Source organism: Schistocerca piceifrons, chromosome X, assembly GCF_021461385.2.
Source record: "Schistocerca piceifrons isolate TAMUIC-IGC-003096 chromosome X, iqSchPice1.1, whole genome shotgun sequence".
Classification (NCBI taxonomy): domain Eukaryota; kingdom Metazoa; phylum Arthropoda; class Insecta; order Orthoptera; family Acrididae; genus Schistocerca; species Schistocerca piceifrons.
The window spans coordinates 247,064,359-247,083,487 of NC_060149.1; the positions used below are offsets into that span (position 1 = coordinate 247,064,359).

Below are 19,129 nucleotides of genomic sequence, written 5' to 3' on the forward strand. Positions count from 1 at the left end.
ATTTTTACCATATTTTGAATGAAGTTTGAGATGACCACATGATTTGCTGTGTAGCCAAGGTTCTAGGTTAGGTTGAAAATTGATTGTGTGTTTTCAAAACTAGTGTCATATTTGGTGTTTTACATATTTACACTTTCATACTATGCAAATATTAGGTTGTGCAAAAGCATCTGGAAATGTCATGATGATGAGTAAAGTTGTTAGTGGACTGGAGTTCTGGGAAGTAAGGTATTTGTGTTTGACATCACATCTAGAGCCATAAATCTTTGCATGGGAAAGGAGTTGTCATATGAAGATTAGTGATGAGAAAGAGTGTTATAATCCAATTTCAGCATTCAGTAAATATCTGTTACCAATATAAGAAACTGCTGCTCTCAGATGTGTGATATTTCTACTCAAAAACCCACTTATTTCACATTACGTCATGAGGAAATAGTCAATTTTGCTTTATTTTATGTGTTATTGTTTACATGAAGTTTTCCTGTTCGTATCAATGAAACAAAATTGGCCAGTAATCAATTTTGCAATAATTCTTAATGAAAAACCCAGAGGTGATATTAAATGTTACTTTATGCAGATCAGTTATGCAAGCAGGTCAAGGATAAAAAAATGCAGTACTTATGTTCCAGAAACAAACACATAAAATATCTGAATGATACAAAAATTTTTAATAAAGTTTCGATTTTACAGTAAGAGTGGGTAACTTAAAATTGCCACTCAGTGTGAAATTCACATAGCTTAGTAAGAAGCTGGCAGTTACTGTACGTATTTTTCAAGTTATCAGAATTTAGGTTGCAAAATGTATTTTTCAGTTTATCAGTATTTGGTTATTCCAAAAGGAATGTACTATAACTTGCAATAAAAAGTTATGAAATAAACATGAAACTGCACAAGTTGTATAGACATAATTTACATATGATCAGTTTTGACTATGGCCTTTATCAAGTGAAGAAAGATCACAATATCTACAGAGTAAATGTGACATTTAAAGACAATAATGCCTCTCTATCAATTGTGACTTTCACACTGTAGATTTTTAGCAACTAATACAGATATAATTGGTCAAAACTGGTTTAAGATGAAGCAATTAAGTAATGTAAACTACCCTGCAAATATGTAACAATGTAACTGACAGGTAACAACAATGAATGTATGGACAGTATACTGGGGAGTTACCTAGTGAAGAAACAAACTAATATCCCCCAAACAATTTGTGAAGAGCTGTCCTCAACCTGAAAGCTAGTTTGAACATTGCAGTGCTTAACTTTGCATGGTCCTCTTGAAGATTGTGTGCCCTTGTCTTAATTCAATCTTTTGATCGGATTTACCCAGGAAGTTACATGGAAACCTACAGTTCAATGATGACCCTAAACCACAGCACAACTTGGCATTTTTCACATCAATAATTCATTGACAGAGGTGAAAGAAACAATGCCACAGAAAAATTTTAGTATTTACTGAGGACTGAACCCTGAAGCTTTGAATTTTAAGTTTGACCTACAGCAACTGAGCCATTTTCCTCCATAGTATGTCATTCAATCTTTGAAACTCAATTAGCACACATTCTGACCATACAGTTTCTGTGACAGAATAAACTATTAAGATTATCTGAGTAAAACAGTCATGCTGAATGATACTTTAATTTAATTTTCCAGTGCTAAAGTTCAGCATCCAAATTTCTGTCAACCAGAGTTAATAGGCCCCCTGTCTCTAAATTACCAATGATTTTGCACTTGTTTGCATTTAACTTATTGGAGATGGCGTGAGACAGAGGAGTCACGGAAATTAGCAATTAGAATGAGCAGTTACACGAATTAGTACAAAATACTGTTAATACCATCATTGCCATATAATTTAATTTTAACACAACATGGAAAATGTGTTTAAATATCTGTATGCACCTTAAGGGTTTTAGAAAAGGTGATGATTATTCACTCGAGAGATTTTAAACAATTATCAAGTTATTCAAGAAAAGTTGCCAGAACCCAGCACAAATACCAAAATTTGAGGCAGTGCCTTTCCGTGCCTCCCCTGTTTTCAAGCTTGGCCAGCACTGGGGTAAAAATGTAAAAAAGAAATTGCAGTGAATGGGTCTCCTTATTCTGCTGCTGTACTGTATTTAAAAAGTTTACTGTATGTCATTAAAATCAATGATTTCCAATAAAAGATGAAACTGTGGTACATGATATGGACTAGCAACAAATTAGGTACCCCTCTAAATGTAGAAATATGGGGAGCACTGAGAAAGAGAAACTGCAGGTGTACTCCGTTTCAAAACATTACAGACAATGAGTGAATTATTAGACTACAATGATGAAATATCCTCAAATTAACAGTCAATTAACACAGTTATCTTAACAGAATGTTTCAACTAGCATTGCAGAAGACAAATTGGAAGCAAGTCAACACATTGCTTCAACCGTTAATCCAACAACATTTAATCAGCGAAATTCACCAAGAAAGCTTGGATTCTTGTACATTAGTGCACATATTGTACATTGCTAGTGTGCATGTTTCACTACCTATAACCTTTATAACTGAAAACTAATCAAAGACCAAAATTTTGAAGTTAATAGTGAATTTCATGAGCTATACTGTCCTGCAGTAAACTTAACTAGCACCAACTGTTACTGAAACATACCACCTCCCTGCCTGTCATTGTCATTGCCATTTAATTTCCATCATTGCCATCAATAATGATTTATCAAACAGGTAGTATGTTTATCAGCCATATTAAGAGAGTGTTATGTATACTTCATGTTAGGAACATACCTGTTGTTTGCGAAGCTGCTCCTCCTGTCTTTGTTTCTCCAGCATTTCTTGGCGTCGGCGTCGGACCTCAACATGAAACAGACATGAAAAAAATCAAGCAACTAGTTGTGCAACTAAACACTATCTCAAGATCATACTGCCTTTCTTACATTTTCTGTACCATTAATTCAACATTAAAAAGCACTGAAAGAACGTTTCAGAAATGTACAGCATTTATGGGATAGATTTTCTCCAAAACAAATAACAAGACTAATACTGTTATATTTAAAATAAAATGAATTAAACTTATAAGTTCATTTAAAGGGAAAGTCCCTCTTATAAGTAAACACATATTCTTAACATATATCAAGTAATGTGCTTTGTGTCAAATGATAATGTCATCTCATGTTCTATCAACCAATCAGCCATGGATTTCATTTAAGGCTATGTAAAATGCCCAACTAATTTGCTGCAGAACGATTTTTCCCCCCAGAGAATAATCTCTCTTGCTTCACCTCATTCTGTACCATAAATTTAAGGAATTTTCTGAGTAGAACATTATCTGGGTACCAAATGTATTTCTTATCATCAGCAACTAGCGAGTTATTAGAGGCCACATTTATCTCTGAGTGTTAGAATCCTCCTAACTAACAGTAAAAACATCTGTGGACAATTTATCATTGGAAGTGAACCGATGGAAGTGCTAATTATGTACTAATGTATGTGGAAGACATATCTGCATTACATTATATTTAGAAAAATAAAAGATCAATAGTTAACAGTCTCTGAATATACCTTCTGGTTACAACTCAGATTCACATCCACAGCCTGTGAATGTGGTACTATTACGACCAATAAGAAGGCATTCAGTGCTGGTGTATAGTGGAGCACTTTTAAACTTTTAATTAAGCGTCAGCCAATGTCCAGTGCAATAATATGCTTTTACAACTGACAAGTGTTTATGTAATTGACTGAGTTTGATTAGCTATGGATGCACCAGCACAATCACTCATTGACAGAATAATTTCCGAATGTATCTTCGTCCACCAGTGATACATAAGTTATTACAGTATAACATAGCACATCATCTACCAGCCCCAATAACACTGTTATAAGACAAAGCACCTATCTGAATCATGCCAGGCATTTTTAAGTGTGACATATAGTAGCCTAGTATGTGTTAAGTGTGATGCCACTTGGACCTATCCTTCGTCACCCTCATTAAACATATGTCATGAAACGGCACACTGAACAACAACACAGTGGAACTGAATTGTTAGTCCAGATTCTACTTCAGCAGTAACAATGATCATGTTCCTTGCAGTAAGTTCCTCAAACCTTTGCCATGGTGTTCTACCCCTCTTACTAGTGATGTGTAGGTCTAAATCACCACTGCACATTACATTAGTCAATACTAGTAGTGCGAAGAGAATCATGATACTGTCAATCTACATGCAGGACATCTTGTAGCAACATTTTGTCACATGTAGTATACTTTCTAGGAGGAAATTCCCTGAAGAAATACATAGCTGCATCATGTCAAGGGTACAGCTAATCTTACACTTCCATGGCCCATCAGATTACCTGAAATCTCAACAGCAGACCACATGCAGGATCATCTGGAATGCCATGGGCAATTATCTTCTGATGAATAGGAATTAAATGTCCAATTCCAGCAAATATAGACTGATGCATAGCAGTTTATCACCTTCAGTCGCTATGCCTCCCTACTTACCTTCTGTCTAAAATGGGGAGATACCCCAACATGGTACAAAAAGTTCTCTCCATGTGTGTTAATTTTTCTCATAAAATCAAAAAAACAGCATCATTTTCACTAGGCTGTTAGTCTGAATGAGTACTTCATTACACACTGCTGGCCACTTTCAATTGACCAAGTATTGTGTGATGCATTAAGTTTTAAGCAATTACAAAAACCCTTTTGGGAGTATGATTATTATTGTTATTATTATTTTATTTATCCATTTAGTTTTTTGTTTGCTTTGTCTTTCACTGTGAGCAGGAAGGATGTTTTTACGTCAACTTCATATTTGTACATTACCTCATATTCATACACTACATTCAAAAATTTTTATTTAGTTTCTCCTTTACATAACAAATGGGCAACACGTGTATGGTACAAAATCTGAGGTTGTTGGATTGTGAAAGGAGAAACTCAAAAAATAACATCTGTACAAGATATCACACATTTTTGTGGTATAATGCTGACTTTTATAACAAAATGTATATTCCAGTCAGTGTTAAATTTTACAGTTTGCTATCTTAGTCAGGACACTTTTCCTTTCACTCTTCTAAAATAAGTGCTCAAAATCATCACAAATTTTTATTTATACTAATTATAAACATGTATATGACTCTGCACATAGGTCTCATCTAATCTTAAGCTGACGTCTTCAAAGCTTTGGAGGCAGTCTGATAGAGATTTAAGCAAATCCATTTTTTTTTGTATGTGTGCCTGTGACCATCATTAACAGTGACCTAAAGTAATGTTAGTCACTTGACTAAACCAAAGGCACTATCAGGGATAACTGTTGTTCATTAGAACAGAAAGCCTGACAGTAGTACAGAGGCTTCACCTCAATGGCAAATAAATAACTGAATCACTGAAAATTCTTCCATACATGGAAACAGAAGCCCATCAACAACAGAATCAAATGCTTATTTAACACACCCATTGGAGCATATGTTCCTCACACTTACATTTTCTTAAAGGAAACTGTTGTGATGAGTCATCATCAGTGCAATTAGTGCAGAGTATTTCTATCTTCACTTCAAGACGGCACGAAACAACAGAGATTTTTGTATACTGTGGTACCAGAAAACAATAGATGAGGAAGAGACATCGGGTGTAAAGGAGGAAAGTTGCTACTTGAACAACATCAGTACAATTGCTCCTTAAAATCATGATCTACGAAGAGCTACATTACCAAAATACAGTCAACTATTTAGAAATATATGAACATGATCACTGACATCTACCTTACTACATAAAGCTCTGAAAACACTGTTGCTGTGGTATCTACACCATGTGAAAATTAAAAAAAACACCAATTGGAATAATTCATTATAAAGACATACAATTAAATATCAGTTGAAATGGAGGAAATATCAGTACTCCTCAGAATAATTACACTCTTCCATAACCAATGAAAATAATCTTGTTATGAAGTTATTTTGTATTTCATAACACAAGTCCTGTTAAACAACAACTCCAAAACATGCAAAAGTAGTAAATATTAGTTGTGGTAGTACATTTTCCAGACATTAAAATAACAGACAGTAAGAAATTAAGAAAATGAAAAGGAATTTCTAAGTTGACAAACAGATATTTTAGACCATTAAAATATTTTCATTTACACTTTCATATTATAAGTGTTGTAGTATACCACACACTGAATGAAATATTACTTAATCAAATACTGCTTTTCCAATAACATCCAAGAAAAGGAAAAAAATGAATAATGGAATCTGTCATCCCTGACAGAATTCAAATATCTAAACAGAAGGCAGGAAATGTGCTAAATTAACCAATATGTATTGCAGATAAAGAGTGAAAAAACACAGGCATTACAAATTTATGCAAGTAGAAGGTACAAAGCCTCACACAGTGTCAAGCAAATGACATGAGGACTGGACTGAAACAGACAAACAGATACGAACAATGATAAGTATAAAAACTTAACACATGTCATCATAGATATGAATTGCTATACTTGCATGCAATATCACCTCAGAAACACACTGGTCAAATTAACATGCACATCAGCAGTTAACTACAGAAATTTTATAGGACAGCATCATAGCAATGAAATGTTCACAACTCAGCAAAGCAAAACAGTTGCAGATGTTACAGTTCATGTTCAAACCATTAAACAACAATGTTGGTAAACATAATAGTGCACAAGGGAATTATACTGAAAATTGTTATCAGTTCAGTTTCCATTACCCTTTTTCTATCGTTTCAACCATACCATCAAAACATCACTAAAGTTATAGCAATGAAATCTTCCACACATCTCGTTAAGATGTTGCTTAATATTTTGTTACAACATGTGGAAAATTCCAAACATATTTACAAACCTGTTTTCAGTTCAGATTTTCTTTTTAAAAAAATAATAGGGTTCTTTGGCAACAGACCAAAATTTTGCAATGATCAACTGAATTAGCACACATGAAACTTGAACTATATGGGTTAGATCAGGATTCAGTCACACGCTGTAATGAAACAACTTAAAATAACGTAACAACCCCACAAAATGCTTAAGAATGCACAGAAAAGTAAGTTTAACCTATTTTATCAAAATATTAGAGGATTGAGTAACAAAACAAAAGAACTTTTCTGTTTGGAAAATTTAGAAAGCTCTGAAAAGATGAACATCCTGAGCCTACCTGAGCACCATTTAACCAAAGGATTAGAGAAGTTAAATATAAAAGATTACACTCTAGCATCCAACTTACTCAAGCAGAATTAATATGGGAAAAAAAGGAGCTGTTACATATATTATGACAAAATATAATTTCAGAAACATTGAGACAAGTAGATTTTGTAGCGATACTATGCTATCTGTCAGACAGCAGCAAGCGGTTAGTAGCCTGTGGTGATTTCAATGTGGATTTTCTAAAAGGATTCTGATAGCAAAAATGATCTGGAAACCTTATTTGGATCCTACAATTTTATTTCAGTAATTAAGTTTCCATCAGGGGTGGATAAAAGCAGTAGGACCCAACTGATAATGCTTTCTTTAATGGATCTTAAAGCAAGAAAATGACTGTATACCCAGTAACAAATGCTTTCTCTGACCATCATGCACTGTTAGTTAGGATAAATAAGATAGAGCTTCAAAGTATTCGTACTCCTCAGTGGAAATCAGTTAGTATAATTAATGACTGAAGATCAAATGTTTTTAAGAACAATTTACAAGAGGTGATCTGAGATGAAATTTATAATGAACCAGATGCTGACATAAAAAATCTGTTCAATGATAAATTCATTATATTATTTGAAAATCGCATTCATAGGACATTAAACAGCCATGTAACAAAACCATGTGTAACTAGAGGGATTAAAGTATCTCATGAAAGGAAAAGGAAACTGCATATTTTGGCAAGATTATGTAGAGATCCTGTAATGTTTGCACACTACAAAAACTGTTCAAAATTACTATGAAAACTTATTTCTAAAAAACCAGGGAACATGTACATTATGTCAGAAATAAGTAATTCTGACAACAGACTTAAGGCCATATGGAGTATAGTGAAATGAGAGACAGGAAAACCAGCCACAAAACAGGATAACATCACTGCTGAATTGAATGGAAGGCTATAAATGATGAGTAATAGATGGAAAACATATTCAATAATCATTTCTTTGTTATAGCACAAAATATAGGGACAGATAGTTCAAGAGAAAATCACAGCAGTATGTTGAAAAAGAAACTCTCATAAAACTCAGTCATATTAATGTATCACCAATGTGCCTTCTAAAATTAAGAAAATTATATATTTTGTCAGAAATAAAAGCCCATTTGGATTTGATAGTGGTTTCAACAAAGTACTAAAGATCTGTTCCCAAATAATACACCCTGTCTTATCTGAAATATATACTGCATCACTAACTCACCGAGCGAGGTGGCGCAGTGGTTAGCACACTGGACTCGCATTCAGGAGGACGACGGTTCAATCCCATCTCAGGCCATCCTGATTTAGGTTTTCCGTGATTTCCCTAAATCGTTTCAGGCAAATGCCGGGATGGTTCCTTTGAAAGGGCACGGCCGATTTCCTTCCCAATCCTTCCCTAACCCGAGCTTGTGCTCCATCTCTAATGACAGGACGTTAAACACTAACCACCACCACCACCACCACCACCACCACCACCACCACTAACTCAAGGTAAAGGTGACAGGATTTATGTCACTAACTACAGATCTGTTTCACTACTGACAATGTTTTCCAAAATTTATGAGAAGGTGATATATTCTAGAATAGTATCTCACTTGAGCAACAATACTGTCCTCAGTAACTCATAATTTGGACCTCGGAAGAGTCACTGTACAGAGAATGCCATTTACATGTTCATTCACCACATATTACAAATTTTAATTAACAAAATAGCACCAATTGGTATTTTCTGTGATCTGTCAAAAGCATTTGACTGTGTGAATCACAATATCCTCCTAGATAAACTGAGGTTTTATGGGATTGATTGTACAGACAATCAAAGGATAATGTCATATATAAATAAAAGAAAGTGGAAAGTTGAACTTAGTAATTCAACCCATGTAGTCCAGGAACATTATTCTGCCAGGGGAGAAATCATCTATTGGATTCTGCAAGGCTCAATCTTAAATTTGCTACTGGTTCTCATACATGTAAACAATTTCCATCTAGTACACAACAAGCAGAATTAGTTCTTTTTGTGGATGACACTAATACTGTAATCAATCCAAGCATACATACAGCACCAGAAGAAATAGTAACCAATGTTCTTAAAAGTATCATTGACCAGTTTTCTGTGAATGGTCTCACACTCTATTTTAAAAAGGCATGACATATTCAGTTCTGCACACCTAGATGTACTAGACAAATGAGAAGTATAATACATGGTGAGAATACAATAAATAGGGCAGAAACTTCAGAATCCTTATATATCCATATCAATGAGAATTTAAACTGGAAAAAGCACATTTAGGAACTTCTAAAACAATGTGGTTCACCCACATTTGCACTTAGAAGCATTGTAAATCTTGCAGAGAGACAAGTCAGTATGTTGACATTTTTGGATATTTGCATTCAGTAATGTCATATGGAATGTTCTGTGGTAATTTATCTTTAAGAAAGAAAGTCTTCATTGCTCAAAAATGTGCTGTAAGAATAATATGTTGTGCTTCCCCACAATTGTCTTGTAAACACATAATTAAGGAGTTTGTCATTTTGACTGCTACTTCACAGCATATTTATTCCCTCATGGCGTTTATTGTAAATAATTCACTACAGTTCACAAGGAACAAAGATGCACATAATTACAATATCAGAAGTAAGGATGACATTCATCATGCCTTAATTTTTTTTCATCTGTCACATTTTCACTTGACTGTCCCTTATACAGAACTTGTGTTCTGGCTTCATAACCTTTACAAAGAGAGGTAAATCATTCTTTTCTTCACATGCCTGGATATATTAACAAGGTTTATGAGATAAAACTAACTGTGCAATGATGAGAATTCTTACATTGCTTCTCTGCTGCGGTGAGACCACAGAAGGCATCAGATATGGTGTACCAAGAAAGCCCAATGTATGTCACAAAACACAGAATGGCTACTGCATAATGACCCAAATAAAATGATTTTAGGTAAATTTCACAAATATACAATTCACAAAATATACAATTTTGTTAGTTATGTCTGAATCACCGTCACAAATTTCAAGCTAATCTTCTCATTTCTAGGTAGGACTTACCAAAATCCATTGGAGATGTTAATAAAAAATTAATCATTGAAAAAATCACAATGAAATATAATTATGATGTGAGAACAGGTAACTAATCAGCAAACAGAAGAGGTTCTGAGAATCTCTCTCTCTCTCTCTCTCTCTCTCTCTCTCTCTCTCTCTCTCTCACACACACACACACACACACACACACACACACACACACACACCTGCAAATCCCTGCTCTTCCCATGTTTCTTCCTCCATCCCTGTTTTCATCTATTTCACTCTCATGTCCCTTGATACTTCTCCTGTGTTTTTCTACTCCACCTTAGCTCACATGTGTCAACCTTCCTCCATAGCTTCATTTTGCTCCCTTTCTTTCTGAACCAGTTCTCAGCATTTGTCATAACGACACTCTATCCAGCTCCCAGTGGTACATATCAGACACTCCTGCACACACCTGTGTGTCCTACTCTATCATATTCCTTTATTAATCCCCTCCCCTGTCATTTGTCCCTCTTCCCACCCGTGCCTTTTTGTTGCCCTGCTTCCACCCCAACCGAGATCACAAGTTGCCCCATTCAGGCTGCAGTGCCAGCAAACACAAGTGGTGTTTCGTGTGTGTATCTCTGTGTGTGTGTGTGTGTGTGTGTGTGTGTGTGAGAGAGAGAGAGAGAGAGAGAGAGAGAGAGAGAGAGAGAGAGAGACGTGCATATGTGTATGCAATCACCCACCCACGCATACAAACACCCACAAGCGCGCACGCGATCGCGTGCGCGCACACACACACACACACAAAACACCACTTGTATTTGCTGACACTGCAGCCTGAATGGGGTAACTAGTGATCTTGGTTGGGTGGAAGCAGGGACAACAAAAAGGCATGGGTGGGAAGAGGGACAAATGACAGGGAAGGAGATTAATAAAAGAATATGCTAGAGTAGGACACACAGGTGTGTGCAGGAGTGTCCGATATGCACCAAAGGGAGCTGGATAGAGTGTCGTGAGGACAAATGCTAAGAACTGGTTCAGAAGGAAAGGGGAAAATGTGGAGCAAAATAAAGATACGGAGGAAGGTTGACACATGTGAGCTAAGGTGGAGTAGAAAAAAAAAAACAGAAGTATCAAGGGCCATGAGAGTGAAACAGATGTAAACAGGGATGGAGGAAGAAACATGGGGAGGGCAGGGATTAGCAGATATTACGGTCAAGAGGAAAGGGACAGGAAAGTTGTTAGAATGAAGGAAATGTTGCATGGAGAATTCCTAGATGGTGTTGAAGAGTAAAAGGGAGGAGGAGGAGCAGGAGGAGGAAGGGATCAAGATAGCACAGGCTGTGATTTAAGTCACTGAAGTTGGCCACATTACTTATGTTAAGCAGGATGCTCCACAAATGTAGCTAGAATATAGTGTATCAATTGCCATTTATCCAAGTGTTTAGTTTGTTCACAGTCATACTCATAAAGAACACTGTTCAATGGTTGCATGTTAGATGATATGGCTATGTCCTGCCTCTGATGTTCCATCAGCTCCCCACCACACACTTCTCCCATGTCCCCACCCCCAACCATCCTAGTTGAGCAGCAGTACAATAAGGCAACAATGGGTGTATGTGTGTGTGTGTGTGTGTGTGTGTGTGTGTGTGTGTGTGTGTTTTTCAGCTCTAAAGAAGAGCTCATCTGAAGGCTTAACATTTTTTTCTCTTTTTCTGTAAGTCAGTCTGCTGCTCAGCGCACATTCTTTTGAGAAATTATCTATCTTCACACACCTCATTAAACACAAAATGAGGTATATGGAAAAATCTTCGCTGAGTTATTGAAACCACAGGAGATAACATGTCTAGTGGAAGTCAGAGCAGTAACTGTTCTTTCAAAAGTCAAATTTTTCATGTAGAGCAACTACAATCCTTCAAACCTTAGAATGGTTTCAGGACAATAAATTGGTAGAGAGTGTTGTAGAGGTGATGTTTCATGAAATTACTCATTTGCTACAATTTCTGTCTCATAAAAGGATGTTCATGGGTCTTGGTCTTACCTTATATGACACATTTTCTGTGTATCTAAATGGTAAGAATTTAATTGTCCACATTACCTGTAATTTTAACACTAAAATATTTGTTGTAGTTCCAGAGACATGTGGGAACATGAGAGGCAATACTGACCCTAAGGCTTATCTTAGAAGATAGACTGAAAAAAAAAAGGCAAACCTATGTTCGTATCATTTGTGATCTTTTGACAATGTTGACTGGAACACTCTCTTTGAAATTCTTAAGATAGCCGGGAGAAAATACAGGGGGCAAAAAGTTATTTATAGTTTTTACAGAAACTAGACTTCAGTTACAAGTTGAAGAACTTGAAAGGGAAGTAATAGTTAAGAAGGAAATTAGATAGGGTTGTAATCTGTCTCCAATGTTATTCAATCTGTACACTGAACAAGCAACCAAGGAAACCAAAGAAAAATTCAGAAACTGAATTAAAGCCCAGTGAGAAGAAATTAAAACTTTAATGCTTGCTGAAAATAATGTAATCCCGTCAGAGATAGGAAAGGACTTGGAAAATCAGTTAGAAAAAAATTAATAGTATCTTGAAAAGAGATAAGTTAAACATCAACAGAAGTGAAACAATGATAACAGAATTCAGTCAAATCAAATTAAGCAACACTGAGGGAATTAGATTAAGAAATCAGACACTAAAAGTAGTAGATAGGATTTGCTACTTGGGCAGCAAAATAACTGACAATGTCTGAATAAACAATGTTATGAGAAGGATAGATTGCTACTCACCATAAAGCTAACATGCTGAGTTGCAGAAAGGCATGATGAAAAGACTGTTACATATAAGCTTTCAGCCAAATCCTTCTTCAGAGAAGAAAAGCACTTAAACATTCACACAAGCAAGCACACCTGACACATACACGACCACTATCTTTGGCTACTCTGGCCAGAGCAGCTGGAGATAGCTGCTATGTGTGTGTGAGGTGTGCTTGCTTGTGAGAATGTGTGTGCATTTCCTGAAGAAGTGTTTGACCAAAATCCTATATGTAAGAGTCAGTTTGTCTGCAAATCAACATGTCATCTTTACAGTGAGTAGCAGTTTATTCTTTCCATAATATTGTTTACATTCCAACCTGACCTTTCCATTGTTTAGTGCCAGAATTGAACAGGGTATAAAATGCAGACTGACAATAGCAAGAAAAGTGCTAATGAAAAAGACAAATTTATTAATACTGAATAAATATTTAAGTGTTAGGAAATCTTCGAAAGTTTTTGAAACATGGTACTACAGAAGAATGCTGAAGATTAGATGAGTAGAGAAGATTACTAAGGTGGAGCTACTGAACTGAATTGTGGTACAAAAAGGTTTATCATACAATTTGATTAAAAGAAGAGATCAATTGATAGGGCACCTACAGAGCATTAAGGAATTGTTAATTTAGTAATGGGTGATACTTGGGAGAGAGAGCAGTGCAGGATGAGAGGTGGTAAATCGTAGATGGAGATGGCTTGACTATATTAAGCAGGTTCAAATGGATGCAGATTTTAGTAATTATGCAGAGATGAATATGCTTGCACATGATGGACTAGCATGACACACTGTATCTTTGGAATTTTGCATTGAAGACAATAACAACAATAGTACAGATGAATTACAGATGAATAAAAAAAAGGATTAAGTCGTTGAGCTTTCAATCTCAAATCACTTCAACAGAGTTTACCAAGATGAAAGTATCTACTACTTTTCTTGACTTTGAAATACACTGAATGATATATTCTAAGAACTATCACCAAAAGTTTGTCTTACTGTTTGCTGGTGAATGTTTTAATGTGCCACCAAGAACAAGGGCACTAGAGAATAATTAATGATTCTTATTGGTGTAGATACATTTTGTTCTTTCCAGGATCTCTGGTGTGTATAATTCGTAACCTGCTACAAGTGCAAACATTTTCTCTGCAACCTGAATGCTGCTAACAGAAACAAAACTATATGAAAATATTTCATGAATTTGTGTTAAACTTTTTTCTGAAGTTTCACCCGAGGTGACAAAAACAAAGAAAACGCTCCTAAATACTTTGACCTAAGGTTAATTCTGCTCTTGTGCAGCTTAATACTCGTTACTTACTTACACAAAACAATAAATATTATTGTTATGAAAGGTAGACTACTACTCACAAAAATAGCTGTGTGCATTAAGCACTTCACTAATAGTAGAAGAAGATTACCATGATGAGAACAGAGTCTGTCAGTTCAAATAACTACTGAAGACTGGTACAAAAGTAAATGTCACAGGTGAGGGTACGTTCATGCATAATGAGACAAATATTACTGCCTAAGACATGTGAATGGGTAAAACATTGAAAAACACAAATGATAAGTTTCGAGATAATGATGGTATGTACAATATTTCTCATTCTCAAAGATTACAGACTCAAGGGTTCTTATTACAGTTGATAATGACAGCATTAGAATAGTGTAGACACTCTGCCCAGTCATTCTGCCATGGATGACTCTCAGTCACCACACTATCTACATTGTTGTTGTCTATCGCATGTGCTCCTTCTAAGTTTACCAGTATTCCAAAATATGGTCATATATTTTACCAATAACTTACAGATTTTCATGCAAATTGAAAATTCATGGCATAAATTCATTCATGTACAGATTTTCAATGCATTTGTGAGGGAACTTGTCTCTAGACTCCTCAAGCAATATCATAATCTTGCATACGTAAGTATTATTTCATACATTTTTTCAAGTTTGTAATAACTGCACATTCAAACCACTAAAAATTTCTGACTGCAAGCATATTGACTTCACCTTTCAAACTAACTGCAACCACTCTTATTTAGATTCACATACTGTATGATTACCTTATCTTTTTTCTTCTCTACTTGACACTCGAAAGGTAACAAAAGATAATTTCTTGATTATAATATCATCTCTTGATGCTGAGCTACTACATCTACATCTTTTACATTAAGTTTTGCACAGTAACCTAGAAAACCTCAGGAATTCTCAAAAGGACTTTTTTCAGGTGTTTCTGAGAAAGTATACAACAATGTAAGGTAATACTTACATTTCTTTGTTGCCTTGATACTAGAGGCAGTCTTCCACTGCCTTCCTTGGATATAATACTGTGATTCATGATAATAATAATGATAATAATAACAAATATGTTTCTGAGCTTTGAAATATTACAGGCAGATGTTCTCATATGGATTCAGTTTGCTTCTTCACTTCACAAAACTCATAATTAAATTATTATCAGTATTGTTGGACTGATAAAATATTGAACCACAATCAAAGCAAATGTTTCTCAGTCTTTCAGAGTATAGTGATTTCTCTGATCTCAATATTTTGGATCTTGGCATCCTTCAACATTTTCTATCAAAATGTCAAGTGGTGCATGGGAGAAAAATGTGAAACCCTGGGAAATAATCACGACCCGAGCCTACAAAACTTCATCTACAATAATGGATTAACATGGACAGCTTTGGAGGATTACAGTTTTTTGTTTATCTTTATGAAAATGCATTTAGCCACAATTGTGGCATCATATGTGGACATTTCTCTATTCTTTATTAAAGTAACGATGCAAAATAAAAATAAAGAAAATGTGAATTTGGAATCTGTGTGCAGTAAATCTATCTTGTTGTTTCACTTATGTATACTTATTTTAAATTATATTTAATAATAATAATAATAATAATAATAATGTTTATTTGTCCATGTTAATTTTACCGTCTTGGACATCGTTATATTTCCTGAGAATGACTATCCATTTCAGCCACATATCTATACTAAATGCAGCATGTTATTTGCAAACACGAGAAAAGACCTTCAAATTCATGATGATTCATCTTGTATAATGAACACAGTTCACAATCATGTATACTAGGTTAGATCACTACTAACCAAATAGAAGAGGTGCTGAGCAACAGGCAGGTTACACACACACACACACACACACACACACACACACACACACACACACACAAAGTCAGAAAGAAATAACATTACAAAGAAAATGGCATATCACAATAATCTGTTGGTTGTACAGTCCTGAACATAGAACGTGCAGAAAAGAGATTAAACAAGTCGCTGATTTACCAAAAAATGTAGGTTTTGGCTATTAAAACATTTCTTTTATAGCACCTGAAAGAATGAAATGAATAAACACAGTGAGCAAAGTGGTTAGTGCACATTACTCTCACTGGAAGGACATAAATAACAACAAACTGAATCAGAGATTTGACAGATGAAATAGGACCAAAATAATTCTGCCACTAATCACTCTCCTGGTCCGATTCCAATAGGGTTAGTTTTAATAAACAGAATAATTATTAGTGGCTGGTTGCATTTTTACTTTCAGTAAGATTCCATATATAGCAGATCATTATTCTTCATTTTTCTTTTTTTCCTAGATTTCTTTACATTTCATTACTGCTTTATATGCACTGTTGGGACAAATTATTGAGACAATCTGCTAGCATGCAAAGAAACCACTGTTTTCAGCACACATACTCAGCAGCCAGATCAGGACTTTACTCAATAAGGTGCTGAATATGGCAATCACTATGCTCCTGCAGTTGTTCAGATGGGTTAAAATCTGGGGAATCTGATGTCAGGAAGATAGTGTCTTGATTATGATCTTTCAGCCTTTTGTAAACACACCATGCTGTGCAACAAAGCAAGTAATCTTGATGAGGAGAGACATTCTTAATGTACAGGTTACTGTGACACCTACATCTACATCTACATCTACATCTACATGAATACTCTGCAATTCACACTTAAGTGCCTGGCAGACGGTTCGTCAAATGAATATCACACTATTTCTTGACCATTCTGCTTTCTAGCATTGCATGGGAAAAATGAACAATTAAATCTTTCTGTATGAGCTCTGATTTCTTCTATTTTATTACAATGATCTTTCCTCCCTATATAGATTGATGTCAACAAAATATTTTTGCACTTGGAGGAGAACACTGGAGACTGAAATTTTGTGAAACCATCTCACAGCAATGAAAAGCCTTTCTTTTAATGATCACCACCCCAGCTTGGGTATCATATCTGTGACACTCTCTCCCCTATTCTGCAATAGTACAAAACAAGCTACCCTTCTTTGAATTTTTTGATGTCCTCCATCAATCTCATCTTGTAAGTATACCACACTGCACAGCAATACTCTAGCAGAGGATGGACAAAGATAATGTAAGCAGTCTCTCTAGTAGACCTCTTTCTAAGTGTTCTGCAATTAAAATACAGTCTTTAGTTTGCATTCCCCTCAACATTATCTATGTGAGTGTTCCAGTTTTAAGTTGTTTATAACTGTAATTCCTAGGTATTTAGTTCAATTGACAGCCTTCAGGTTTGTGTGCTTTGTCATGTAACCAAAATTTAAAAAAATCCTTTTGGTATTCAATTTGATGACATCATATTTTATATTATTTAGGGTCAATTGCATCTTTTCACACCACACAGATACCTAATCTAAATCATTTTGTAATTGGTTTTGGTCTTCTGATGATTTAACAGATGGTAAATGACAGCATCATCTGCAAACTATTTAAGATGACTGCTCAGATTGTCTCCTAAATCATTTATATAGATATTCATAATATTTGTACACAGTACATGTTCCAAGATCCTACTGCAAATTGATGTCAGTGATATGGGTCTATAGCTCATCACACTTCTCCTACTTCCTTTCTTGAGTACTGTTGTGACCTGTGCAACATTCCAGTCTTTAGGTACAGATCTCTCATAGAATGAGTGGTTGCATACAACTGCTAGGTAATGAAGCTATTGTATCAGCCTACTCTGAAAGGAATCTAATTGGTACTGGTTGTGTCTTGCCCCAAGTGTACTTCACACATGACCAGAATCTCTTCGGATTTTCTGCCAGATTTCAAGACAGAGTTTCAATGTGGAAACTATTAAAGGCATCTTGCACTGAAGTTCCTGCTTCTGTAAAACATTAATCTTGAGGATTTTGTGTTCTTTTTAATTTGGCATACTTTCTTCATTGCTTCTGCCGCATTGTTCTGACTTGTTTTGTGTACCATGGAGGCTCACTTCTGTCTATTATTAATTTATTTGGCATAAATCTCTCCACTGCTGTCAATACCATTTTTCTTTTTTATTTAAACCACATCTGCTCTACACTTTCATAATTATTTTGGAAGGAATGGAGGCTGCCTCTTAGAAGGAATCAAGGGAATTTTCATATGCTTTTTTCAATAGATATATTTCGCATTTATTTTTGGTGGGTCTGGGTGTTGTGGTATTCAGTCTCACTACAACGACCTCACGGTCACTAATCCCTGTATCCATCATAATGCACCCTGTCTGCTCAGGGTTATTTGTTGCTACGAGGGTTGGTGAAAGCATTTAGTATGATTTCAGATGATGTTTTATGCTTAATACCAACCTTAAACATGTAATTTCACCAATATATGAATAATAAACTGCAGTCAGCACCAAGAATAATTGTATGGGTGGGGTACCTATTTGAAATGAAACTTAAGTCCTCTTTGAAATGCTCAGCAACTGTATCATTTGAGCCTGGAGTTCACCAAAAGGAACCGAGAATTAATTTATTCTGGTTTTCTAGTATAACCTCAGTCCCATACTAATTCCACTGACAGCTGTACTTAATCTATCCTTTCTAAATACCACTACATACTTTGTAAAAGTCTCAAATACACTTATTTCCAGTTTTAATCAGCTTTCAGTACCTACAACAATTTGTGTTTCAGTGCTTTCTATTACCACCAACAATTTACTACTATAATACCTTGGTCCCTTTGTCAACCCTTGTCACATATTTGACCAGCACCCTTTGAGACTGAAACCCTTTTTGTTCTTTCCAAGACCCTCTAACCTAAAAAAAAACCACACAGTCCCTGCTACCCACGTACCTGAATCCTGTATG

At 35.4% G+C, this 19,129-nt stretch overlaps 1 protein-coding gene across 1 annotated transcript in view; it reads right to left on the minus strand.

The window, feature by feature from the left end:
• Positions 1 to 19,129, minus strand: part of LOC124723153 (bromodomain adjacent to zinc finger domain protein 2B-like) — a 302,554-nt gene that overhangs the window by 179,594 nt on the left and 103,831 nt on the right. Inside the window, exon 14 of the mRNA XM_047248344.1 lies at positions 2,773 to 2,838. Coding sequence (XP_047104300.1) covers positions 2,773 to 2,838 — 66 coding nt within the window. The remainder of the gene's footprint in view (positions 1 to 2,772; positions 2,839 to 19,129) is intronic.